A 27,035-nucleotide genomic window follows, 5' to 3' on the forward strand; every position below is an offset into this window, starting at 1 on the left:
GTATCAGTCAGAACACCACATGTGTTTTTGTTCTAGGATGAGCTTTCTGAGATAAATTTACTGTGCTTTCCACACTGCTTTGTGCCATTTGTTTTCTCCAAGAATGTCACTGTATAGGTGGGGTGTCTCTGGGCAAAGTCTCTTTCTAATTAAGCAGAAAAATGTGAGATGCTGCCCCCAGGTTTCAGGATAATTTACTTTACTAGGAAATCTTCAGATCCTTCTTTCTCTTAGGGCACATTCCAGGATATAAAAATGATTCATGTGTCTTGGAAGTACGGCTTTGGGAAGTTTGTCAAGTTATCTTGAGTAGCCCAAGAGTGGGGTGAAATCGCCCTTTCCATTCGTTTAAAAAATATTAATATTTTATCTGCCTTTGTATAACTCATTTGTCATCTTCAAAAGATCATCAGAGGCAAATTGTGGTTTGAGAGAGTGGAAATCAGACCCTGACTCCTCAGTCCTGCTCTGCATTCCAGTCTTTGGGATGCAGAAGGGAACTGGAATCCAGAAGCAGATTGGTGACTGCAATAACAAATTAGCACAGAAGATTTAATCAGAGCCACAGAATAGGAAAAGATGTTCAGGGAGAGCAAAGCCTGAGCTCAGAGATCTTGGCACAGGCCTGGTGCAGTGGAACTGTGTGATAGGGGGGAGAGGGAGGCTCTGAAAGTGAAGAACAGCATATAAATTAAGCCAAATAAATTAAGTGATTCAAGCATTAATCTAGCCAACCCTCTGAGTTCATTCAGAGAGGCAAAACATCTATCATTTCTTCTCTGGAGATTGTAGCATTGTTGAGAATTCAGTTTAGCCAGGACATTTAGACCAACCCTTGCATTGAAAAAAAATTCTTAATTTTCTCATTGTCTGAAACTGATTGTATCTTTTTGCCTTTCAGTAAGTTTCACTTAGTTGCAATTACTTTGGCTTCAAAATCTTGAAATTGAATGAATTAATGAAAATGGAAAATCAGAGCTCTTTCCTAATTAAGAACTGAGCTTTTCAAGGAATATGAAAGGATTTAATTTAGAGAGAGATGTTTGGAGAGCATGAAATGTGGCTTGAAGGAGATACATGTGCATTCAATAGAACTCACTGAGCCCAGCCAGATTTGTATTGACGGGAAACAAAAAGCATCTGAAATCCTCTTTCAGTGATAGGATAATTTATGGGCTTTCTTGAAGCTCTCTGAGTTGACTTCCAGCTCAGGGAAACGGGTGGCCACCTCTGCTTGTGTCTCAGTGGACACAATTCCTACTGAATTCCTCGTTATTTCTCTCGGTGGCAGTTTGCTGAACCTTTGGGATGAGGTTTTGGGTTTGATTTTCCATGGCTTTGTAACCCTTCCAGGTGGATGGGGGGAAACCTCTGTCCTGGCACTGCTGCAGGTGGCACTGAGGGGTGTGAGGTGTGGCTCAGATAATGACTCTGACGGTTCAGAATGGATTTTATTTTGTATTATCCCTGAAATCCCATTCTGCTCTCTGCTCCCCCAGCAGACACACACACCCCTTGTGTCACAATCCCTGCGTGACACCTGCAGCTCCTCTGCTTCTGCCCTGCCCAGGCAGCTCCCACTGCGAGGAACCTCAGCAGACAGGACCTGGAGGACAGGCCATTTCTTGTCCTTGGAAATTCAGTAGTAATTATCATCATAATTCTCCTCCCCCACAGGGCACAGCACATTCCAGACTCCCCACGAGTGATGGCTGCAATAATTCCGTGTGTGGAAGGGGAGATGTTTGCCGAGGAGGGTCAGGTTGGCTGCTCAGCTCCAGCTCTGTTATAAAACAGTGGATGTGTGGGTGGGAAAATGCAGAGCTATTAGCTGGGAATACCCTCAGGAAGCATGGTGGGACAAAGGGAGCAAGGTGAAGAAAATATAATTACACTGGGTAACAAGCTGATGAAGCCTTTGACACAGTCCACGCTTGACCTTGGCTTTTTGAGCACATGGGGAAAATGTGATGCTGTAATCAAACTTCTGGTAAAAGGAGGTCACAGCCCTCGGTGTCCTGACAAAGAGGAGGAATTTTACTCTTCCAGACAGGAACAACCCAAATGGGATCCATTAAATTTGCACGGCACGGTCCTCAAAGAAGTCCACGTACATTTCAAATTGGCAAATACCAACAGCTGCTCACTCCCATTGTAATTACCCAAATTGCAAAGGACCGTCTGCAGCGAGCTCTGTTCCATAACTGAGGCAACCCAGCCCCAGTGCAATTGCTTCCTGCCTGCCAGCACTATTAAGTTGTGTTTTGTGACAATTTTCTCCAGCCCAGGCATGTTTGTTTTCTTTACACAGCCTTGCACCAAGCATTGTTTAAGCAGCACATAATGGATTCCAACCAAGAGGTGCTTTCTGCTCCCATCTGTTTGATAGCACAGCGAACAGTTGTGATTCATACGTGCAGTGTAAATACTGGGTAATGACTGTGGCTTTACTTGGAGCCAATTCCAGGTTTGTTTCATTCCTGGGCCAGTTTTGAGGCAGGGGAAAAAACGTCTGAACCCGGGATTGAAATTTTTAGGTGTTAAATATCTCTCTAACACAGTATCTTGGTGCAGAGGTGACAGTAAAAGCTGCCACGGGCAGGAGCTGCCATGAGCTGCTCAAATCTCTAAGGCTGTGGGATGTCCAGTTGCCTTTTCTAAATACAGGGCCACCCAGACCCTCCCCCAGAAATTTACAGAGTGTTTCCACTTTAATCTCTTGGGGCAACATCCCTGGAAATGCCCAAGGCCAGCCTGGACAGGGCTTGGAGCAACCTGGGATAGTGGAAGGTGTCCCTGCCATGGCAGGGGGTGGCACTGGATGGGATTTAAGGTCCTTTTCTACCCAACCCAAGCTGTGATTCTGTGAATACAATAAGGAAAGGAAATACAGAGGAGGATTCATTTTTTTATCCCATTTTTTAACTAGACTCTTCATGAAATTTTTTGCTTTGCCTTTTTTTTTTTTTTTTTTCTCCTTCCGCTGTTAAAAAGTTTTTTATATTTCCAGGTCTTTCAAAAACTCAAATCTGTATTGGTGCAATTAATCAACTTCCTGGCCACCCCCTCAGGGTGTCAGAGGACAGGCAGAGTCCAGCCTTTCCATCCGGTTTAGGGAATGGGATGGGATAGCAAACACACCCTTCCATCAGGCTGGGATTCAACAGCTCTTGACCTGCTTCCCAGCTGCAATCCTGCTGCAGATCCTGCTGGGCTGGGTGGGGAATCCTGCACTCCGTGGAGTCCCATCAGTACCTGGATGAGCAGGTTTGGGATGTTGGATAGATCTGTGGAAGCGACCCTTGGAAGAGATGGTGCGTTTGGGACACAGCACAGTAAATGAGGGCTGGCTAAACACACATGTTAATTTATTATTGTTTTTATTGCTTGTTCGTACTACTAAATCGAGTTGACACTTTGGTGCAGTCATTTCCATCCAGTCAAAACCGTACACTGTTGAATTTTCCTTCCTTCCCTCGTGTTGTGGTCTCTGAACCCAAGGCATCCCCTCCCCAGATGCGGATCAGGCTCCCCGCAGGTCACCAGGCACTGGGGGAAAAGCAATAAATACACACCAGGGGCTGCTCTGGGCTGCTGTGCACCCACCCTGCTGCAAAGATTCAGGAAAGGCTCCCATGCCTGCCCTGGCTGCTTCGTGTTCCAGCTCTCATCCCTCTCCCAGCCCACATCCTGAGCCGGAGGATCCCGGAGCTCGCTCCCCATCCAAAGTGTTGGCAGCACCACTTCCCTTCCCACAATTCACTCACATTTGTTTTCTCTCAGCTTGTTTCTCAAAATCTTTCAAAAATTTGTTGTTGTTGTTGTTGTTGTTGTTGCAAGGTTTGTCCTGAAAAGGGAATACTGATTTGGACCTGTTTTTAATCTATATAGTTCAGAGGATAATTGGGGAGCTGCTGTAAAAACCAAGGCTGCCCTATTTTGCTTAGATTTAATTAAAAAGAAATAATTTATTTAATTTTGTTTTTTAAAGTATAAAGCTGAAAATTTTCTGCTAATTCCTTTTTAGCTGGTTAAATGCACTTAAATATATTTTAGTGTAACCTCAGTGCTTGATAATGAAAATATGATGTAAAGGTTGAATTCAGGTTTTATGCATGACTTTTTATTGATACTGAATAAATTCACAACATAACTCAGCCTGACAAGGTGCAGATTTCTTTCAAACATCAAACCAGTTATTTTGGATCTGCTCCTGAAATATTTGCTGCTTGGTGTTATGACATTTTGAACATGTTTTAGCCTGGTTATCCTTTGATTTTTTAAAAAAATGTAAATCAGGAATAGATCACAGAGAGGATGTAGCTAAGTTGTAAGCATGTTTTCCCTTTCCAGGAGCAGTCATTAGCTTTGTATTCCTGCATGGAAAGCAGGAAATGGGGAGCTGGAGCTGTGTAATTTTATTGATTTTGGTCTGGCACAATGAACTTCTTAGTTTCCTCTTTCTTGAGCGTTGTTTGCTTGGATTTTTAACTCTGGGCAGGGGTCCTGGGACACCAATAGTGAGCAAGGAGCTGGGAATTTAAACAGAGATACAGAGATTCACAGGACCTTCAGCAGATGCTGCCAAACAACCCAATGGGCAGAGGCAGCACACAGAAATACTGAGATTTTTCATATTAATTGAAAGTGGTTTCAGCATATGAAGAGAAGTTTCCCAAATTAGGGTCATTCCCAAGTGCTCCTATTTTATCTGCCTCCCGTGAGCTCCGTGGTGGGGTTTTCTGCCAGCTGCTGGAAGGTTTTCCTGCTCATTGCAGGGGGATTGGACTGGATCATCTTTAAAGGTTCTTTCCAACTGAAACCATTCCATGATTCCTGTCAGGAAGCCAGGGAAGGAGCAGGAAAATTGCTTTAGGACCTCATCTGCCATGGGTTCTGCCACATCATGTGGAGCAGAAGGTTTTAAAAAAAAATAAAATTATAATTTTTAGAATAAATATAAATATAGATATTAATATAAACCCAAAAATAAAACTATTAATATTATAATATCTGTAAGTATCTATAATATTATATATTATATATATAAAAATTATAATATATGTGTGTGTCTTTCATAGATTTATAATATGCTAAAGTGGGGAGCAGGAAAAGGAGAGGGTAAAAAAGTATGCCTATCTCCAAGCAGCACTTGCAGTTTGCTATAGGAGTTAAAAAAAGAGGACAAAAATTAAAAAAAAGAAGAGAACAAATTTAGCTATTGTGTCTTCCTGACAGAGGAATCTTGCCTCTCTCTGTACAGTAAGCAAGAAAGCAAAAATCTGATCATTCTGCTTTCAAATAATCACTTTAAAATAAACTTGGGGACAAACTTGGAAGTTCTTTAGTTTCCTACATTATATTGGACTGGCTCAGCCAATTTGTTAAGGGCTTGGGAGTCTTTGCTAAGCCATTAAAGAAAATAAAAAAACAACTGCAAAAGGCTCTGTTCTCTTATTTGGTGCTCATTATAAGCTGCCACAGGGATACATCCTTCTCATCTAAGAGCAGGCAAAGCACAGCTGAATTTGTTGCCCCCAGGAACCTGCAAAACCGTAGGAATTAAATGTTTATGCTTTTCATGTCCTGCGCATGAAATATCGTTTGGTCTTGGAGGTGTTTGCAAAAAACATTGTACTTTGTGTTCTCTTCTAAACTGAAGCCAAAAGAAAATGAGGAAATATTTATAGATTTAAAAGCATTGTCTACAATTTACAGCACTTGTTGCAGATTGTAATTATCTTAAATGTATATATTTTGTAGAGAGATTGCATTTGTTGGATTGAGTTCCAGTTTCCATGGTAAGATTCCCTGAGTGACTTTATGTCTTATAGATTTCCCAGCTTCTCCCTTTTTGTGTTTTATAGATAGTAGAGGAATAATATCAGCCCAAAGATCTGATATTGTAAATACACCTTTTAGCACTAATGCAGAATGTCAGAGTGTGATAAATGAGGGAAATAAAAGGTATTTTCATATAGATAGCAAAAATTGCCATGGAATTTTTCCCTACTGGAAATAATGGACTCTTTCCCCAGTTATGCAATTTCTAATTCCTAGTGTTAACTCTTCTGATACAAGGAAAAAAAAAAACATGTATCTGTGTGGGATGTGGAATGTGATACCTGATAAATCTCTAAAAGTTCTTAATTTTCAGAGCCTTAGGAGATAAGAAATTCAAGGCCCTTATTTTTTGTGCTGGAATTTCTGGTTTTTAGAGGAGAAAGTAAATAGGATGATGGAATCACAGGAAGATTTGGGTTGGAAGGGACCTTAAAAGTCATATGGGGACCTTAAAGGTTGTCTAATACAATATGACATGTCCATGGCAGGGACACCTTCCCCTGTCCCAGCTGCTCCAGCCCCAATGTCCAGCCTGGCCTTGGGCACTGCCAGGGATCCAGGGGCAGCCCCAGCTGCTCTGGGAATTCCATCCCAGCCCCTCCCCACCCTGCCAGGAACAATTCCTGCCCAAAATCCCACCCAGCCCTGCCCTCTGGCACTGGGAGCCATTCCCTGTGTCCTGTCCCTCCATCCCTTGTCCCCAGTCCCTCTCCAGCTCTCCTGGAGCCCCTTCGGGTCCTGGCAGGGGCTCTGAGCTCTCCCTGGAGCTTCTCTCCAGGTGAACTCTCCCAGCCTGTCCCAGAGCAGAGGGCTGCATCTCCCTCATCATCACCTTTGTGGCCTCCTGAGCTCTTTTTCCAGCAGCTCCATATCCATATCCTGCCCCAGAGCTGGACACGCTGCTCCAGGTGGGGTCTCTCCAAAGTGGACCTTGCTCTGACAGCAAACCTCTGTCATCAGTGGTTTTTTAGCATACTTTAAAACTCTGCATGAAAAAATGATCCCAAATGGCCCCTTGGTAGAATCCTCTGTCAAATCACTGAATCTGGTTTGTCTTGACTTCTCTGTCTCCAAACCGAAGGCCAGGCAGCTAATTCTGAAATCTGTGAGGGGAGGGTTTTTATTTAGCTCCCTGTGGAATGTCAGGGGCCACGTTACATACAACTAATTACAAGCCATGAGTCTCCTCATAATTATTATTTTTCTCCTTTCTATCTTACCAATTTTTACCCATTTCAGCTCTGCACGGGCCTAGGTCACCTTGGCCACAGGCAAAGCTGAGCCTGTTGCAGGGCTGGCTTTAGCAAAGTTAATACCAGCTCTGGAGGGCCTGGAAACCACTTTGCTGGGTTAAACAAACCTGCCTATTTCAGTCTGGCCCTGTCAGGATATAATTTAAAACTCTGAAACCAGAGAAGCAAAATGACCCCTTTTGGTTCTATTTCTTGTGCTGATCTCTATCCTCCAGCAGTGGATTTAGGCACTGGATACAGCTGAAAATGCAGTTCTGTTTCCAAACAGTTTGATGCTGCTGCTTTGAGTTCATTTTCACTCCTTTCCTTATCTGTAGATATTTCCATTTATTTCTACAATGTAATTGCCTGATTTTATTTAAAGTTGTATGTGCTGATCTCATTTATGTATCTCAATCCAATAAAATCCTTTATTTTTTATAGAGAGCTGCAAAGACAGATGAGTTAGGGTTCTCCATTCCATCAGTTTTCTGCTCTTCAAATGCAATAAGAAATTACTTGGAGTCTTCTCTCTCAGTCCCAACAGGGAAAAGCTCACAGCTCTGCAGTGAGATCACAGCCCAAAGGAAAGGGGGATCCAGCAATAATTAAGATTTTGCTCAGTGACAGCTCCTTTGCATTCAAATTTCAGAGTGGACATCCCACCAAAGGTGAACAAATCTCTAAATGTATCCACTCCACAAAGATTTCAGGAATAAAAACGGGTTATTTTGAGGCTAGATATCATTATTATTATTATTATTATTAGACAGTATTCCCAACACCATCCCCATGTTGACAGGGATCTGTTAATTCCTAAACTATCCTTCCTTTTCTTTTTCTCAATGGGGATCAATGTGATTTAAAAATTAAAAAAAGAAAATAAAACCATGTTCTACTTAAAATAGTTTTACTGCAGGACTTCTCTGACTCAGAAACAGTTTGCTGTGCCTTCATCTTCTAGTTAATCAAGTACTGATTTATTATTTTTTTTTAATCTGCTTTATTAGTGGGAATTCATGCTTGACCTTGACTTAATGTTTCACTAATTTCCTTCAGAATACTGAGATTTACTAACATCAATTCAAACCAAAACTCCTCAGCTCCAGGCAAGGAAGAAGCAAATTAAGGGGGAAAATTCCTTTCCTGTTTTTTTGATACATTTTGATGCAGATTTTGGATGTAAATCCTCTAAATAAGAGAGGAAAGTTATGGAGATTCCTACTTCAATCATCCTGAAGTTTGGCCTCTTAGGATATCAGGGAAAAGCTTGTGTGCACTGATGAAATCTTCTCCTATGCCACAAAAAAAAAATACCAAAAAGGAAAACTGCAGTTTTAGAAGAGAAGTAGAAAACTTGAGTCAGTGGAGAAAAGAAAGTAGAACCATAAAAATTTCTTCATTATGGTTTAAATAATGCCACTCTTATCAGGTCCATTTTGCATCCACAGTCGATAATTTTAAAGGGATCAATGTGGGAATAATTTGTGGTACCAGCATAGAAATTATTTTCCTGGTTCTTAAGGAGGAGTTACAACAAGTGGCTCCTCCTCAAACGTTCTGAGCAGGAGGCTCTGTACCCCCCACAAGGTGATTTTTTTTGGTTATTCTCAGTGGAAAATATAAAGCAGTGCTCTAATATATGTCTTTATAGTCATTCCCATTTTATCCTGCGACTCAGTTGTGAAAATATTGATTGTAAAGGGAGGGTATCACAGTGTTTCTTGGGATTTAAAATGAACTTCTAAGGGTTTGTGGCAGAAGAGTGCATAAACTTCAGGGAAGACTCCACAGCCACTGCAAGATAAACACAACAAAAGCCCTAACAAAAAAATCTGAATTAATTTCACAGGAATATGGATTAAGAAAAGAGGAGGAATAACCAAAACACAAACCTCAAATGCCCTTTCTGAAAGAGACTCACTTTTCTTTACCATTAGGAATTTATAATTTCAAGTGTTTCTGTTTGTAGTCACCCTAGCACCTGTGCAGTGGGTAATTTTTGCTGTATTTGTGCTTATGAATTCCAGTCAGACTAAGAAAAAGTATAGTCTCATCTCCTCGCAGATGGAAAAGGGGGAAATGAGCCATTTGTTTGAAAGAAAAATCTGTGGTGAAGCAAGATTCTGAACCTGGGTCTTGTGCAAAACATCCATAACTGGAGCCATTATTGTGCTCCATGAGAAGTTTCAGCTTTAGGAATTCTCTGAGAGATGATTTTGTCTTGTAACAGCCTGTTCTATTCTGCAGCTGCTTTTTTAACTTTGCAACTTTACCAACATCCATTGACTGTCAAATAAGTACCACTGCGAACTCATGAATAAACATAGTTGTCATTTCCATATTAAGAGGGACTTCAGCTGAAAAGAATCCATTTGTGCCACTGCAATATCTTAATTATTTACTGTGTTATATTGTAATTAATTGTGGTTTACTCTCTCAAAACTCCGCATTCTGTAGATCTCACGGGTTTTGGAAGCAATGCACTAATATTAAAGTCATAATCAACATTGCTTCTAAATATTCATGCCAATAAATGACTCCCATGTGTTTGCTGAGTGCCAAGGATAGTCTGAAGCATTTATTTAGCATTCTAGTGGGATCTGGTTTCTGCAGAGTTCACAGAGATGCAGAATTTCAATGCTGTTGCTGGGAAAGCACGTCTGGATTCGCACGAGCAGGACACGTTGGATAAGGCAATGGTGTCTCGCTCCCAACCTGGGCTCAATAAAGCCTGAGAGCACTGGGGAGTTCTCAGCTACTTCTCATTTGAACAATTTTGTTTAGTCTATGACAGCCTCCCAATAATTTAACTTTTTAATAGGCATTCCTAATTTTTCAAACAATTTGAAAATCACTTCATTCCAAGGGTGGGGATGCTCTGTCACAGCAATCACAAATTCAGACACATTCCTCAATAAATCAATTAAACACTAGAACCTCAAAATGATTCTTGCTGCAATTGGCCTGACACAAATCTCCAGAAAAGCATCTTGAGTGTATGGGGGAACAGCTGATTTATGGAGCTACTGTTGGAATTTCAAACAAGGAAATGCTGTCGTGCAATCCAGTGAGTTTGTTTAATGAAATGTAAGTTAAATGTAAACAGTTTTAAAATATATGTGAGCTAAGTCTTTCAGATCAAGGGCAGCCAGCATATTGCAAATTGTGCTTTCTCCTTGGAAGTGGTTTCCAGAGCCTGTGGAGGTGCATTGCCCCTTCCTGCAAGTTTTTAGGCCTCCACTTCTCCAGATCCTGTCTCACAGCTCACCTAAAAATTTATTTGGTTTACCTTTGGATGCTTGAGATGAAAAAGAACTTGGTTTCTATAATCAGGGGAAAGGCAGTATGAAGATTGCACACAGTCATGATGGTGCTTGAAAATGCAATCCAGATGTCCTGGTCCATGCTGGAGTGCAACTGGGATTTCTGTGGGCTCTGTTGCTGATGTCTTGTGTAGAAAGTTCTCTTAAACACTTGTATATGCATAAATACTTTGTCTACTGTTGTCACAGAGATACTTGATAATACTGTTGACTGTATTTTTATTGATATTTCACTTTTTTTGCACTTGACAATTCTTATGCATCCCTTTCAGCTCAGGTTATTCTATGATCTTAATTGCTGCAACACCACTTTAAGTTGACTATTTAGTTTAATTATGCCTTATGAAAAGCTTGAAATACATCTTAAAAATTTGAAATACATCTTGGATAATAGGAAGGAATTGTTCCCTGGCAGGGTGGGCAGGCCCTGGCACTGGATCCCTGGCAGTGCCCAAGACCAGGCCGGACACTGGGGCTTGGAGCAGCCTGGGACAGGGGAAGGTGTCCCTGCAAATGGGAACTAAATGGTTCTTAAGACCCCTCCCAAGCCAAAACTTCCTTTGACCCCATGATGTGTCCATTTCCCTGGCAGAGCTGGGTGCAGGATGATGTGCTCTGGGTTTGGACTCAGCCAAGTCTGTTCTCCTTTTTCAGAACCACCCAGCAGTGCTGCAGTTTGTAATTCAAGCTGAAAATAAACATCTGGTCATCGATCTGGAGAGGAATGAGTAAGTACCCTGCTGCATGGTCACTTTGAACTCTTGGAAGAGACTTATAATTTTAAAATTGATGGTTTAAAATTACCCTGTTTTGTTACTGGTCCCCTATAAAGAATCCCCTAATGAGAGCTTTGTTCCAGTTTGGATTATGGGTATTTGTGCATTGCTGATAGAGAATGAATCTCCGTGGTTGTGTGCATTTATGTGGGGCTGAAAATGGACATGTTGCCTCTCAGGGTTTTCCTGTGTATTTCTTTTGGATTTGTCCTTCTTTCCTGTGGTAAGGCTTTTTATTTACAGTAATCTGGAATATCCTACAATCTCTGGAATTTTTTTGGGGAGGACTCATCCCTCCTAATGCTGCATCCATGATCTGCTCCGTGCAGTGTCCATCAGGGTGATGAGTCAAGACTTTGGGATTAACCACTGCTGAAATGTTAACTGGAGCTCTCTGGGTTTGCTGCCAAGGGGCTGATGATGGGATGGTTGTGCTGTTCATGCAGGATCAACGTTGAGCTTGAGCCTGTGTTTGTGTGCATCTTTTCCATGTTCTCTTAGCACATCCTGCTCATGTCCATGAGATTCCAGAGAGGAATCAGGGATTGCTGTTGATGTGGTCCCGTGGGCAGAGTTGTTAAAGGGATACAAAGCCGTACAGGAATGAAATCACTGCTCTGGAAGTCAATGACAAATGGAAAAAGTCATCAAAGTCTTTGTCTACCCCGCAAGTGTTCCGTTCTCCTCTAAGAGAATCTCAAGGATAAATGGTGGGAATCCAGATCAGGATAACTGCATGCTGTTTGTCAAAGGCAAACCAAAAATCACTCTCAACCTAGGGAGAACTTTTTGTAACAGTTCCCAAGGACCTGTGTGTTCTGTGGGTTCCCCTGCTGGGGAATCCAAGCCACAAAGGTATTTTTTTCAGTTTAAGAGCGAGAGTGGATATGAGCGATCAGTTTGATGTGTTAGGAGGAAGGAATGTGCCTGCAAAATCAAATGTCCAGGGGAGGCCTGGGGACATCCTGCCTCAGGCTGGGGGTAGACAGCATCAATGGAAAACCACAGGGCACCTCTTTAGTCCTCTGGAGTAAAACAACACAAAATCTTTTTAATCCCAGTCATTTGGATGAACCCTAACGTTACCCAGCTGTGATGAATTCCAGTTCACTTTATTATTCCACATCAAGCCCAAATCTTGAGCTTCCTTTAGATTATTTTTCATGCCCCTTAGCTGCTGAAAACCTGTCCTTGAATGGTGTGTAGATCCCCCATGCACAGGTTACTGTATTCCAGTAACTAGAGGAGAATTTAATTCCTTTAGTAAACAGGGATTTCGCTTTATATTCTCTTAATCTTTGTCGAAGGGTGTGCCTTCCTGCAGGAATGGGAAGTATGCAGCACTTGAGGAAACTATTTACATTCCATGTCAGCGATTAAAAGAACATAAAAACATAGAAAACCATAAAACTGCTAATACAGGCTTTGCTGAACATACCAAACTCTCTTGTACCTGTAATAAAGTCAGGTTTAGAAGGCTGTAAGATGCAATCTTCACCTCTTTTAGAAGCAGGACTAGAAAATGCAATAAATTACCTCTATAGGTGTCTGTCTGACTGTATGGATTTGGAGATATTGAGATCTGCTCCATAAGAAATATATTTTTCAATGATTATTTTTCCTTTGGGGTAAACTGGGATTATTTTTGTAGTTTGGTGGGGTGTCCAGTTGATGATTTGCATTCTGGAAGAGCTGTGTGTGGTGTTGACAACACAACGTTCCTCAACCCAGCAGGTGCTTTGAGGCAGTGTTGTGGGATGGGACAATCAGCATTGCCTGGGTTTGGCATTTGTAGCACACAAGGCAGTTCACAGATCCCAAACCACAGGAAAAAATTGGTCATGGTCTTGAAAAATCATTTTGCTCTTTTCTTCAGAATTTCTGACTTTGATTTTCCTAAGAGATTACGCTCTGAGTGTTGCAAGTCCAAGCAGAAGTTTTCTCTGTGTGCACGTGTAGGTCAGTTTTTGTCTCTGTAAATCACACCAGGGGCTGCTCTGCAGGACTGGGCTGTGCTTCCCAGGGAAAACAATCCCAAGCTCTTTGTGCTTGCCTGTGGAAGTTGTGCTTCTGCCTGTAGTGCTGGTGTTGGGTTTGTCGTCACTGGCACAGGAGATGAGGGGCACGAGCATCCTGCTGCTTCCAGGGGCTCTGCAGGGGCCTGGAGTGGGAAGCAATGCCCCGGAGAGAAATGAGAGCCTGCATTTCTGCAGAGCAAACATCTGATGGCAGCAGGCCAGGCTGGTCCTGGGGGTTCTGGACTCCAGAGGTGGGAAAAGCTCATCAAAAACCTGGGGAAGAGAGCAGGATTCCCATCCCTCCTTCCTGGGAATCTCCAAGGATGCAGATGAGCCCCTGCTCCCTCTTCCTGATATTGGTGTGGAACATGGAGCTCAGCAAGCATTGAGGCATTACTCACCTGCTGCAGGTAGGAGTGGAGAGAGAAACACAAACACCTTGTCTGGAGTTAAAAGTGGCAGCACAGGAAGCTCTGAGACGTGTGCTGTTATCTTGCTGTGTTTCACATTGGAGAATGGTGGGGGTGGCGGTGCATGGGACCCCCAAATTACATAATTTCTGCATTGGGTCATGCCAAAAAAAACCTGGATGTGATTTTCCATGGTTAGGAGGAACAGCTGCTTTGAGTAGTCTTGACATTAAACTCCATTTATTGAAAACCTTTGAGATTTTCCAAACCTTGAGTTATATTTCAAAACATGATTCAGATGCATTAGGCAACCCCAAGTGGGGAGCAACGTGTGAAACCATCTGTTATCTGTGGAAATATTGAATGTCAGTTTGGTGTTTTCTGATATTTAGACTCATCAAAATGTGTTCACGTGTACTGGGCAAGATGTTCTGAGTGACTTCTGCAAGAGTTACTGGTACCTGACTTCGCAGCCTAGGGCTTGAAATCTCGATGGCTTGCAGCTGTTGAGATTACTTTTGTGGATATTCATTAAATACTTTGGAGATTAATTTCCAGGCACGGCCCATTTGTAATTGCAACCCCAAAATTATTTGTGGTGGATTCAATTTGTCACAGGCAGAAAACCTGCGAGCGAGCTCACATTGCAAGTACATTCCTTACCATGATTTAGCTGCAAAAGATGATTGCACTCTTGAGAACCTTCAGCTCTGTAGTACCTTAAATGTTTTAGAAACACTTGTCATATGGAGAGATTTCCAGAATCAGCAAAGCATCCATCAGCTGCAAAATAAACCACTTTTTGGAGCAGCTGACTGGGCTGGGGTGCATTACATCAGTAATACTGATGCTCTGCTGGTGTGCCAGGGACAGTAATGTATGCACTTAGAAATCCCTTGGAAGTTGATTGCAGCATGTGGGTCTTAGAGGGAAGCAGTTCACGGCTGTGTCAGTGAAACAGAGCCCCTGTAAGATTAAATTTGAGCTGGAGAGTGGAACAGTCTGTGGCTACTGGCTGTTTGTCTGTGCCTGGAAACGTTTTGTACTCTGTCAGGGCTAGGTCTGTACACAGCAAAGCTCTTAAGCATTCTTTTCACTTTAAACACCTGAGAGGTCCAGGTAAAGCCAGCAGAATTACTGATTTTCAAAATTAATTTCATGCTTACATGATCTGCTGACAAAGGTTGTAATTATGAATGTCAGAGAAATGTAACTCTGAGCAGATGCTGGGGAGCTTTCCCAGTGCTCACTCCTGTGTGTACCTGAGGCTGGGGGTATCACAGAAGGATAAAAGGCTGAGATAAGCATGAGAGGGTGAGTATGGAGGGGGATGGCTTTGCCCCCGAGGACATCAAGAACATCCCAGCTATGTCCTGGACAGTTTCCTTCTGCCAGGATTGCATTGTCCAGCTCTGCAGAGGGAGCAGTGAGGGTGACATCAGTGTGGTTGTGGCTGGTGGGCCACTGGCAGTGTCCATTGGAACATGGAAATGGAAAGAAAAAGCTGGAATATTTTAGAGGAGCAGAGTTCACTCTTCATTTCCCCATCATTTTATGCTCCTTTTCATCAGGTTTATAACCCAGCCTTAACAAAGCAATATAAAAAAGGCAATATATGAGGTTACATTGCTGCCTTTTATTCCCTCTGTAAAAATTCTTCAATTTTATCAGGAGACAAAATCCACCTCAGGCCACGGTATAAGCCTCCATCTTATCCTTTAATAAGCCTCCATCAATCCCTTAGGATCCCAGAGATCTCCAGGGGTTTAGGTCATCTCTGATTGTCCCCCTTGCACATTTTCCACTTCTTCCTGCAGACACAGTAGCCAGGAGGGGTTGGGACTGAGGAGGCTCCAGCAGAATTCCCTGGGCTGGAAATCAGGCAGTAGCCATCTTCATGCACAGTGCTGATGTGTCCAGTTCCAGTGAGGCTTCAGAGTTCAGCAATATTTTGTTTTCTCTTTTGGTTAAAAGAAAAGAAGTCATTCTCTCCACTTTTCTGCCTGACCTCCCCGAATGGGAACGCTGATTGGTGTGCAAGTGGCATTGGAGCTGGATTAATTTATCAGGGAAACAACCCATTCCCAGTGCCAAAGAAAATAGCTGACAGGATTTGTTAATGAACTGACATGCTTCTATAGAATCAATGGCTGGAAATACGGAGAGAGAAACAAATCTAAACAAACAAACCCCAAACAGAGAGCTGGGACCTGTCAGAATATACTGGCTATTATAATTCTGTGCTGTGTCTTAGCCAAAAAACTGTGACCTCAGCCTGGTTTATCTGCAAGTGCTGGGGCTGGCAGCTGTACTGCAGCATTTCAGCCTGAGCTGACAGTTGGGATTTCACTAGAATTGAAGTAAAAAGTTTCATTTTACTGGAAGGAGCAGTTTTTCCCCTTCTGCAATGACACCATTCAGATGGTCTAAACCACACCAAAATACAGCAATTCAGCTACCAGAGCTACAGTAAGAATGGGATCAGTCTGTGGCTCTAAGGGTACAGGTATTTCTCACAGGTTTGTGGTATAAAAATTAAATATTTAGCATGGGCATTGAGAAGCAAAGATTTGTTCTGTGTTTTTTAGCAATGCTAGTCGAGGTTGTGCGGTCAGGGCTACCTCTGGCTGTGTCATTGTGGAGTGAAAGGGTTCAGTCCCAACAGGACAGAAATTGCTGCTTTTTTGGTCTGTTTTTTATCTTCTTAGAATCATAGGAAGTCTTGGGTTGAAAGGGACCTTAAAGATCCCCTAGTTCCAACCCCCACAAACATGAGGAGCTCCGACTTCTTGCACGAACACCCCAAAAGAAAGGAACAGTGCAAAAAGGTATTTATATACTGATACAACATGCTGGAAGGGGAGAAGATAAAAAGACTCAGAAATACAAATTCTGAGACATTTTTGTGGCTGTCACAATGTCTGTCAAGCTCAACCTTCTCTTCCCATGCCCACAAAACAGCAGGATAACGGGGCTCTGCCAAATTCCCTGGAGAGAAGAGAGGGATGTGTCTTACCCACATCCCAAACCCTGGTTTTGGGGTCAGGGGAGTCAGTGATGCCCTGCAGCCTGGGCATGAGGGAAGGACTGAGGGACCAAACCCTTTTCTCTGGGAAAACTGAGATGTGGGAAGTTTCACACTTGTGTGTGTTCTGCAGAGCTACAGACCTCGTTCACACAGCAAGCAAAATCCATCTGCTGGGTGGGCCAGGTGCTGCCTTCTGTGCACGAGAGTTTTCCTCAGTTTCCAGAGTCTCAAGCTGGCAGCTTTGAGCCAAGTGAACCCAAGATTTTTACTTTATCACTCTGTCAGTCAGAGCAATCCTGAGCTGGCCCTTCCAATTAAAGATATAACAGTAATAGGCAAATGTTAATAAATTTAATATAGAATTAGCCCGCTTTATGTTCCACTCTCTGAATGCACGGCAGTGGTAGACTCCAGTATTTTCTGAGCTGTGTTTTAACCTCCCTTTGCAGTGCAGAATGTGAGGTTTTCAGCAGAGAGGTCGGGAGGAGAGCTGGCTATGGGGAAAGAGCAGGAATGCTGTTCCCTCCCTGTGCAGGCAGCTCAGCCCCAGCGCCGTGACAGCGAGCACACGTGCAGTCCTCTAGGAGAGAAAATCCAGAACTGGGGGGGAGACAGGAGATAAAATCCTTCTGGAAACCTCTCAATCTGCTGCTGATAGTGCAGCCCACGTGGCGAGGAGCGCCGCGTGTCCCAGGTCCTTGCGCAGGTTGGCAGGAAAAGGATGGGAGGCTCCAGCTGGAGCCAGGCTTGGCTCACAAACCTCCCGAGGGTTCCTCACGTGGTTTTTCTATCTGCTCCTTGGGCAGGTTTCAGAATCTTTGTGCTTGTTGGTTGGTTTTTTTATAAAGTTTGTTCCTGACAAGAGTGAGCAGCATCTGAAAGCAGCGAGGGGGAAATGCTGAGCTCTGCTCTGCGGCCCCAGTGCCCCGACACTGCCCGGGGTGTTTGAGCTCCTTCTCACAACACCTGTAAAGAGAGCAGGCCAGATCCAAAAGGATTCTCCTGGTTTTCAGAAACGCTTGTGGATATTGTTTTCTGGCTTCAGAAACACTGGGAGGGCTTAAATAAGTTTTCAAATCACAGCTGAGGGTGGTGAGGTGTCCAGAGCAGCTGGGGCTGCCCCTGGATCCCTGGCAGTGCCCAAGGCCAGGCTGGACATTGGGGCTGGAGCAGCTGGGACAGTGGAAGGTGTCCCTGCCATGGCTGGGGTGGAATTAGGTGATCTTTAAGGTCCCTTCCAACCCAAACCATTCAATGATTTTATGATTCAGTCCCTTCCTTGACTTTGCCCCCTGGGATTTTAGCTGGGGTTTGGATGTAGCAGAAGGGAGGAACAGGAGCAGGGGGAGGAAAACCTGGCAATGTGTGTCCATGTCAGAACAAAACGGGAAGAGATATCACAAAAAAAATTCAAAAAAAAATTCAAAAATCAAGATTCAAGATTTAAGATTCTTTTTATCATGTCTTTTATTCTAATACTTGAGATTCATGTACTCAGGTTTTTTTCTGTTTTGTCACAAGTTTTTTTTTAAAAAACCAACAAACCAACCAAAAGAAAAGTCCTGATAATATTGTCCCAGTCATGCTCAAATCCTAAGGCTTGGCAGCTTTGCCATGCTGTGGTCATGGAGTTTAGATAAAAGTTTTCCCCTCACATGTGCCACATATGATTTGTGTTTTGAGGTCCTGGGATATGGTTCTTCTAAGGCTATATCCCTGTAGAGTTAAAAGAACAAATTGGTGTCACAAATTGAGCGTAGGGACTTTTAAGGGGCTAAGGAGACCCCGGTCATGCTGTTCTCATGAAGAGTTCATATCTCAGTTTCCTTTGAAGGTTTCAGTCAGGAACTGAGTGCAGGAACTTCCACAAAAATGTTCATCTAACCTGTCTCTCTTTTATCTTTTTTTTTTCTCTTCTTCCTTCTTTATTTTCTCTTTTCCCCCCCTTTTGCAGTCTCCCTTGAGAGGGATTTCCAGGTGTGTATGAATTTCCATAGGCACAGTAGGGCAGCCTTCAGCATTTCAAGCATTTCTTTCCTGCCAGGGCTGCAGGGAAAGCGGCCAACGTGCACAGACCCCTCTCTAAAAACCTTGGGGTGCCCCTCTGCCACAAAATCCATGGAAAGAAGAGGGAAAGCAGGGGAAGGGAGTGAACGTGTGTCCATGGCAGAGTGTGATTCCTGGATGTTTCTCTGGGCAGGATCCCATTCAACATCCCTGATGTAACGGCTCCTTTTCCATGCGTGACTCAGGCTGCAGGCATGTCTGCAGAGCTGCTGCTGCTGCTCCAGCTGCCTCTCTGCACCTACTGGGGAAGGTCTGCCTCCTCAAAACATAAAAAAGGGTAAGGAAAAGACAGAATAAGAATTTAAAAAGAAAAAGAATTAGGGAAGAAAGAGAAAAAGGGGCAGGTGAAAGGTATTTGAGGACAAGATTTTTCTGTGTGTGGGGTGGAATTCAGAGGAGAAGCAGACACTCAGCTGGACGCTGAATTTGAGACTCTTTCCAGAAAATGTCAGTTCCTTTCCAAGTGACAGAGCAGTTTCTCAGGGCTCCAAGGATGGCAGAAAGTGCTGCTGGAGGAATCCAAACCCATCCCTGCCTGCAGAGCGTGCAGGTCCTGGAGGTGCTCGTGCCCTGTCCAGCCCATCTCCCACCACCCCGCAGGGAAGGAGGGATCCCCACATTTATGCATCTCATTTCCTCCCAGCAGAGCCTCAGGGATGAATTTGTTCACATTTTGAGAGCCTCGAGGATGAATTTGTTCACATTTTGAAGATGAAAAGCGGCAAAGTGTTGCGATATCAGCCAAGAGGGCTGATGCAAAAAGCAGAGCCTATATGAGGAGTGGGGAGGAAATACATATATGGAAACATAAGCTTGGCAAGAGGGTGCTTTTTTTTCCCCCTTCTTTGATGTCTGGCCTCAGTAATCCAGACAGATTCCTTCAAAAAATGGGTCCAATTTATTCCTGTGCTTTTATCTTGCTACCTGCTCCTCATTGATTTGAAGTAGCTGTGAAAAGCCCGAGTACCTGGCTGTGTGTGGAAGTGTGCCTTTTGTAGGAATAAGGGAATGTGAGAACACTGGAATGATCACCTAGAATGGGACTATTCCTGGCAATCTGTGCTTCCCAGTCCTCCCAGGAGGGGAGCTTGCCTGTTCCTTCATCTGCCCCACATATTTGCAGTTTCTTGGTGTTGCTCGGTCCAGGAAAAGCAGTGTCCTCTTCCTATCTGATACTCTTCCTTTCCCTGAGGGAAACAAGAGTTATGCTCACTTACAGCCCCAGTTAGGGTTCAGTTTCAATGCAGTCTTTCTCATGTTACATATTTTATCTGCCCAGCATATTCTGTTACAGATTATGTATTAAAAGGTCGTGTTTTATTACAGTTTTTTCCTGTAAAAAGAAAGAATAAGAAGACGTATCTCCTGTGCTCTGATAATAAAACATATAAACTTTTGGCTTCAGGAAAGCTGTATGTGACATTTAGGAATAAAAAAGCAAGCTCCATCACCAAATTAATCAGGAATGCTTACATACAGCCCACTCTGACTTCAGGGGAATGGCTTCCCACATCAGAAGTGAATGTGATACATCTGAATGTTAGTTTTACTCTGGATAATAGATAAAGAAAAAAAAAAATACACAACTGGATGGGAATTAGGAAATGGAAGTAGAAATATTTTTACAACTTAGCCTGAAAACCATGGAAATGACAGTTTTCTTTACATTACACACAGCCCCTCAAATCCAGCTCACAATCTGTCAGCTGTGCCTTGTGCTGACGTGGTTTGCAGACAGCTTCTGCCTTTTCTCCTCAGCGCTGCTGGGCCTTGCCTGCACTTTGTGCCCTCCATCCCTCTCCTCCTCCCAAGCCATCGGTGAAGCAAACTCCCCATTCCCCCAGGCACCCCCCAAACCCATTTATTCCTGCTCTAATTGAACAGCAAGGCAGTAAATGCCTTATCAGTTTTGAAACAGCGGGCTGGATAATTCCAAGCAGATGTCTTCCCTCTCCTCAATCACAACATCAGTTATGGCTTGGTCAGTCTTGATTAGCTGATTCTTACATAATGAGGAGCTGCAGTTAATGGCCACTTCTCTGTGGGCTGAACATGCTGAAAGGAGCAGCTTTGCCCCTGGAGAACAAGAGGCTGATGAGGCAGTGAAATCAAGCTCAATGGAATGAGGCTGCATTATGAGTCATTAGGAGGGATGACGCTCTGGTAACAGATGAAATATCTCTGATGGAGACCAGTTGTAAAAGCACAACTCGGTGCTTAATAAATGTGTTGGGGTGACTCAGAAAGCTCACATTTGTCTCTCAGCAGCGTTTCCTGTGTTGGATGTGTCCCCTGACTGGGTCTGGGCTTTGAAAGGGACACCCTTACACTCACTGCATGAAAGATGACTCCACCATAAATATGAAGAGTGATTGCATTTGGCTGAAAAATGGGAAAATCTCCCATGAAGGACAGGGTGCCTGTAAGGTGTAGTATAATTTGACTAGATTTAAAGCTCATCCAGTTGAAAACTGGGTTGTTGGAAGCTACAACAGTTTAACAAGTTACACAAAACTCTTTAACAGCTTTTAGTTGGACAAATAAAAATCTAACCCAGGAAAAATCAGGGATTCTGGCTACACAAGGAATGAAAGTTTGAATGTACCTTTTACTCCTGCATAAGCAGCAAAAAAAACCCCAAATACAAATAAATAATATCACATTATTAGCTGGGTGATAGGGTTGAGGTAGCATAAAACCCAGCAGTGATTGCAACATAAATGCTTCTAAAACAAAAATATTTGGGGAGGAGAGGAGTGGGTGTGCTAGAAAGATTTAATTGTTTTATTAGAGAAGTGGGTAGCTATTTGTGTCTTCAGAAAACAAAGCAGTCAGGAGCAAGTAGCTGCTGCTTTCACTTGCTTTTGGGTTGGATTAATCTTTGTTCATAGAGGAGCTGCATCATCATTAAAATCTTCCTCACTTTGATTTTTGGATGAAAATTGTGGCAAATTAATGTATTTCCAAAGGATTCTGTGGGTAATGTTCAAGCAGGGCATGCATTTGACTTCCTTTGAGCTCAGAGACCTGGTGATTTGATGTAAAAGGAAAACAAGGCCAGTTCTTGTTAAGATGTTTTTACTTGGTAGCACCTATTTGATCTTGTTATTCAAGAAGTGCTGTTATTTTCTGAAGAAGAATATGGATTTTTATCCTAATTTAGAGGAGTATCCATCTAAATTGTAGCAGGTCCTTGGGAAGATTTGTGGGTGCCTCAGTGTAAGGATGGGTTTATGTCAATGAAGTTTGCCCAACCTGTCCTGCAAGAAACCAGCATTTTCCTGAGCTTAGCAATTCCTGGAAGAAAAAATACTCAGCATTGTCTGGACAGCATCAGAGGAACTGCTTTATTTTAGATTTTTCCAGGGTGTGAATTCATCTGTTTCATTCCCACACCTCCTAATAATTTAATTGAGATCAATGGTGCAGTCTGTCCTTTCTGCAGCACAGCTGGCATTGTTGTGCACCCAAAATATCTGAATAATAGGGAGAGAGAGCACCTTCCTTTGTTCCAGTGCCCCAGGAGCAGCAGTGGTGTCCCCCCAGAGAGCCCCAAGGTGTTGGGGGCCAGCACTGAGTCCCCAGCAGCAAAAAAAGAACCAGCAACAAATATATCTATATTTTTATATAAGTGATGAATTCACTTAGTAGGAAAGGGCAGGGTAGAGAATGAATTGTTTAACAGATTAATGTGAATGTCTTTTATATTTTATAAACCTCTTAATTCCCTGGTGTGCTGAGGCAGGTTTTGTTTATGTACATGGAAACACAGAATCTTTTCCAGTCCCTGTGCAAGTAACACAGAATTGGACTTCATTATGTTGGCTAATTTAACAAGTCCTGGGAGGCTTTTTGTTTCTGGGGAATCGAGGAGGAGCCACGAGCCCAGAAGTGCTGCAGCAGCACAATCTCTTGGAATGAAATAATCTGTCTTTGCTTTTGGAGCTCTCCAGGAAAGCTTTGCCTGTGAGGCCTGAGCTCAAAGATTTAGGGCAAAATCCAACTTTTCTCTGGGCTACCTGGGCAGGCAGGAGCCTCAGTGGCCATCTCCACACTGCAGCACACTCTGAGATTGGTTCCTCAACAAAGAGTTGGAAGGATGGAGTTTTAGTGGGGCTCTGAGCTTTAATGAAGGATTTGGAGATCTTTTCTTTGTAATGAAAAGCATTAAAATTCTAAGTCTGGGAATTTATTTCTCTCTCATAACTAGTGGATAATCGTGGTGCTGAGAAGCAGGGCATTTAAAACTGCTGATATTATTGCTGCCGTGCCAGTTAAACAGAACTAATGCAAGCATTGCATAAATATTTTAATAGCTTTTTACTGTATTTCTTTAGAAAATGTTTAAAGAGCCACCTAATGTCAGGCAGAGATACTTCCTGAGTAAACCCTTGTTAATTCTCTTTTAATGGCTTTATTAACATTGTGTAATTGAATATTGATACATTTAGCAGCCCTTTAAGCATCCTGTTTTATTGAGGTGTTGCACTCACATATTGATAAGTAGCACAATGTTAGAGCACTGATTAATTGCATCTTTGCTTAGTTCTCCTTGAACTGGTTCAACATGAAAGATGAAACATAGGTACAGCAGAGCTGTCATTTTTATCAGCTTGATGTATTTTATATGCACAGTTTGTAGCCCTTAATTGAGCTTCATTTTGATTCCCAGTCTGCCCAGTTAGTACGAGTATGATCACACTGCCAGAGATAGGGGAGTCTAAATATTTTACTCTGTGAAATGTTCTGTCTTTTATCTCTTCTCTTATGAATAATTTACTTGTTGGTACAGCTTCAGAAGTGAATCCTGTTCTGCAAAAACATATATATTTTACAGGGAAAAGCAAGGATTACAGTGATATTAGCTTTATCCTTGAAAACTCTCCTCACAATATCAGAAATCAGAGGGGGATGCCTTGCCTTGTGTTCATGCTCTTAATTACAGTGGGTTTTCTGTTTTCCTTCCATCAGAAGCTCTGGCATTACCATTCATATTTAATCATAGCATGGCTGCTTTTCTCGTCTCCAGTGTTCCCCTTTGCTTCTTTATGCATATTTTTTACACAGTTCAAGCAGGGTGAAAATTTATCCAAGAGCAGAGGGAGCATGGAAGATCAAGTAGTGTCTGCAAACCACATCTCCAGGGCTTTTGCCAGTGCTGGAATTTGCATATGAGCTGTGGTGAATTTTCTAGGTCGTCCTGTGTTTATTCTTAACCTAGTGTTAAGACAATTAGAAAGGAAATAAAATTCCTCTTTTGTTGGCTTCCACAGAATCCTCGTATTAGAGGTTGTGGGACAGGGACAGGATGAGAGGAAATGGCCTCAAGCTGTGCCAGAGGAGGGTCAGGTTGGACATCAGGAGGAATTTCTTCCTGGAAAGAATGATTTGACATTGGAGGGGGCTGCCCAGAGAGGTGTCCAAGGAACACCTGGATGTGATGGCAGAGATAAAAGAGGCTGAGATAAGAAAGACACACACATTGAAATCCTCTATGGAAAACCTCCCTTGCCCAGCGAGGTTGCAGAGGAGCTGCTGGAAATGAAAAGAGAGTTGCTGTGGTGAGCCCTGGAAGTCAGGAGATCACACATGCGCCCAGCTGGATGCTGAAAGCTGCTCTGGTTTTCACTCCTGGAGGGATTCTGAGATCAGAATTTATCAGGGAGGGATTATTGGAATCCAGAGATAAGGAAAAATTAAGATCATGTCTCAGACTGAGCAAAAGATGAGTGCCAAGGATGGGATTGACAGCGCTGATAGGGCTAAAGCAGCATTTCTTTAACCCTGGCAGTTGCACACCAGCTTTGAGATTGAATGCCCAGCTGGGATTGGAAGAGAAGGTTGGGAAACTGTTTCTCCCTTCAGGAAATTAAATCAGGAAAGGAGCATAAGGAAACCAATATGATATGTTCATTCCTGACTGAAAATTGTACAGGATGCATAGGTTGAGTGGTGGGGATACATTGCTTAATTAAGGTCATCTGAATTTGCAAAGCTGTGTTAATGTCAGTGATGAGCAATTCCTGTGGCTTCTGCATATCAAGATTTTCCTGTTCCCTAAATAAAAAGATGTTTTGGAAGAAGAATAAGTAGGGAGGAAGACAACAGGTGGAAATGGGAGAGACCAAATTGATCACAGGAGAGACCCTTTGCTTATAAAACTTGTGGTAAAGGGAAAACTGCTGGAAAATCCCTCATCAAAGAGAGGTAAAACAAAACCACGTGTGTGCTTCATTCCTGACAGGATTTCCTAAAGGGAAAGACACTTCCAAGGATGGGGCAGCCACAGCTTCTCTGGGTAACCTGTGCCAGGGCCTCTCCACCCTCACTGGGAGGAATTTATTTCTCATCTCTAATTTAAGTTTACTCTCTTTCAGTGACAAATGAATAACGACCAGGCAACGGTGTTGGGTTGAAATTTGGTCAGGGGAAAATCAGGAAATTTGATTCTTAGAAAGAAATTTAGGATGTGATTTAAGTTTAGTATTTAGCCCACTTTGGAGCTTGGAAACCTCTGTGCTTTTTATCAGCTGTGTGTGTTTGGTTCAGAGGGGAATGGGAACTGCACCCAGACACCCTTAGAGAACAACTAATGTTCTATATTCAGATATTTTAGCAAAAGTCAATTCTCATTTTTTTCCACGTATTACTCATGTCATTGCATGAATCATTGCAAAAGATATGGAGAGGAGAATATAAAAAAAAGTTAAATTGGGAAGGCCTAGTATTTTTCATACATTGCCAGTTATGACATTTAATCTTAATTGTGTCTGAATCGGACTGATTTTCCAATTGCCTGAGTTTAGCAAGAGTTATGTTGTTGCTAGGACACAGAGACTTCATGTGATATAACTGTCATCAACCTAAAAGAATGATTTTAAAGTCTGAATCTTAGATTTACACTCACAAGTGCGTTTTGAGCAGTGATACCCTAATGCAGAAGGATTGGATTACAGTATCCTTATTCTGAAAGAAAGGCATCAAGCAGTGGTTAAGAAATGTCTCATTTTTTAATCTCTCTGTGGATAAACGGGAAAGAGGAGCATGTCCACCCTTGTGGTCATTTCCTGTGGTTCCTTAGTCATAGTTTGGCCTTTTCATGTTTTCAGTGGTGAATTTGGTCTGGTTTGGTTTTATTCTGTTCCATGAGGCATCCCAGCCCTGTCCATTTCTGCCCCTGGTTTGCTGCCTCCTTTTGAAAATGAATCATTTCTTTTTGGGCACAGTCACAGCTCCTTGGCTGGCTCTGCATCCCCTCCAAGGCCACCTCTTAATGTCATGGCCTTGGGGAATTCAGTGCTTGTGTTCATGTGGGCCTTGCACCATCCACATCGTAATTCCACCTCCTAATTCCATAGTGGTGACTTCCCAGGCCAACCTCTGGGATGTTTTTTATGGAAAGATTTGAGGCTGTGGGTTTTATGAATCAACTGAGAGCCTTTAGCAGCAGCACCACCTTCATTCCTGACCCTGTCAGCCCTGAAAGTCCACAGCAGAATTTCTGGGAAGATGTAGAATGTGAGGTCCTTGCCAGGTGTGATTCATGTCCCTAAAGCCACCAAAGCTCTGCAGGTGGCTCAGATGGAGAATTGGTTCCCCTAAATGAGGTAAATGAACCTCTCCAGTGCTAATTGGGTTGAGCTATTTATAACTGTGAGACAGCTCTTACAGCAGGTCACAGCTCTGGGTGCATTGCAAGACTCCAAATGTTGTCCTGGGTGACCTGAAAGGTGCTTTTTTAATCCTGAGAGATAACTAGCATGGAAATGAACTCATTAAGACTCAGATGTTAGTTAGGAATCTTCCAAATTATGGCCACGTTTGGGTCCCAGTGAGTTCACACCACAGGATCCCCTCATTTATTATCACTACATGGTCAGGAAATCTGTGGGATGGCAGGACTGGAGCTGGGAAATCCTTTGGTTTCTTACTCTTCTGTTCTGAAGACAAAGACATTTCTGGATAGAGCCACTTGAATGTTTTTTTCTTTTCTTCTGAGAAAATACTTTATAGGAATGCAGTCATTTTTTTTGTGTGAAGTATTGTAGAGACTGTCATAACAAAAAATGGGATTGCTGGACAAAACCCTCAGGCTAACAAATTATTCAAAGTGCAGGGTATGGGCTCCAAAATAATCATCAATTTGAAATGAGTATGGAATTATTAAGGTTGGAAAGTCCTCCAAGATCATCAAGTGCAGCCATTAAGGCCACACTAACCCATGTCCCCAAGCACATGGGATATAAAATAAGAGATTCATTTAGACCATGTTTAAACATTTAATTTCCCAACTTTAGAGAGAATTTTATTTTTATAGCTAAAACTTTTGCTGAA

The 27,035-nt window shown here is 42.8% G+C and overlaps 1 protein-coding gene across 3 annotated transcripts in view; it reads left to right on the forward strand.

The window, feature by feature from the left end:
- ADAM12 (ADAM metallopeptidase domain 12) overlaps window positions 1–27,035 on the forward strand; it is a 170,805-nt gene that overhangs the window by 33,624 nt on the left and 110,146 nt on the right. For all 3 annotated transcript variants that reach the window (XM_086900257.1, XM_086900259.1, XM_086900258.1), the window contains exon 3: window positions 11,057–11,130. In XM_086900257.1, coding sequence (XP_086756383.1) covers window positions 11,057–11,130 — 74 coding nt within the window. The remainder of the gene's footprint in view (window positions 1–11,056; window positions 11,131–27,035) is intronic.

Source organism: Cyanistes caeruleus, chromosome 8 (genome assembly GCF_971803275.1).
Source record: "Cyanistes caeruleus chromosome 8, bCyaCae1.hap1.1, whole genome shotgun sequence".
Classification (NCBI taxonomy): domain Eukaryota; kingdom Metazoa; phylum Chordata; class Aves; order Passeriformes; family Paridae; genus Cyanistes; species Cyanistes caeruleus.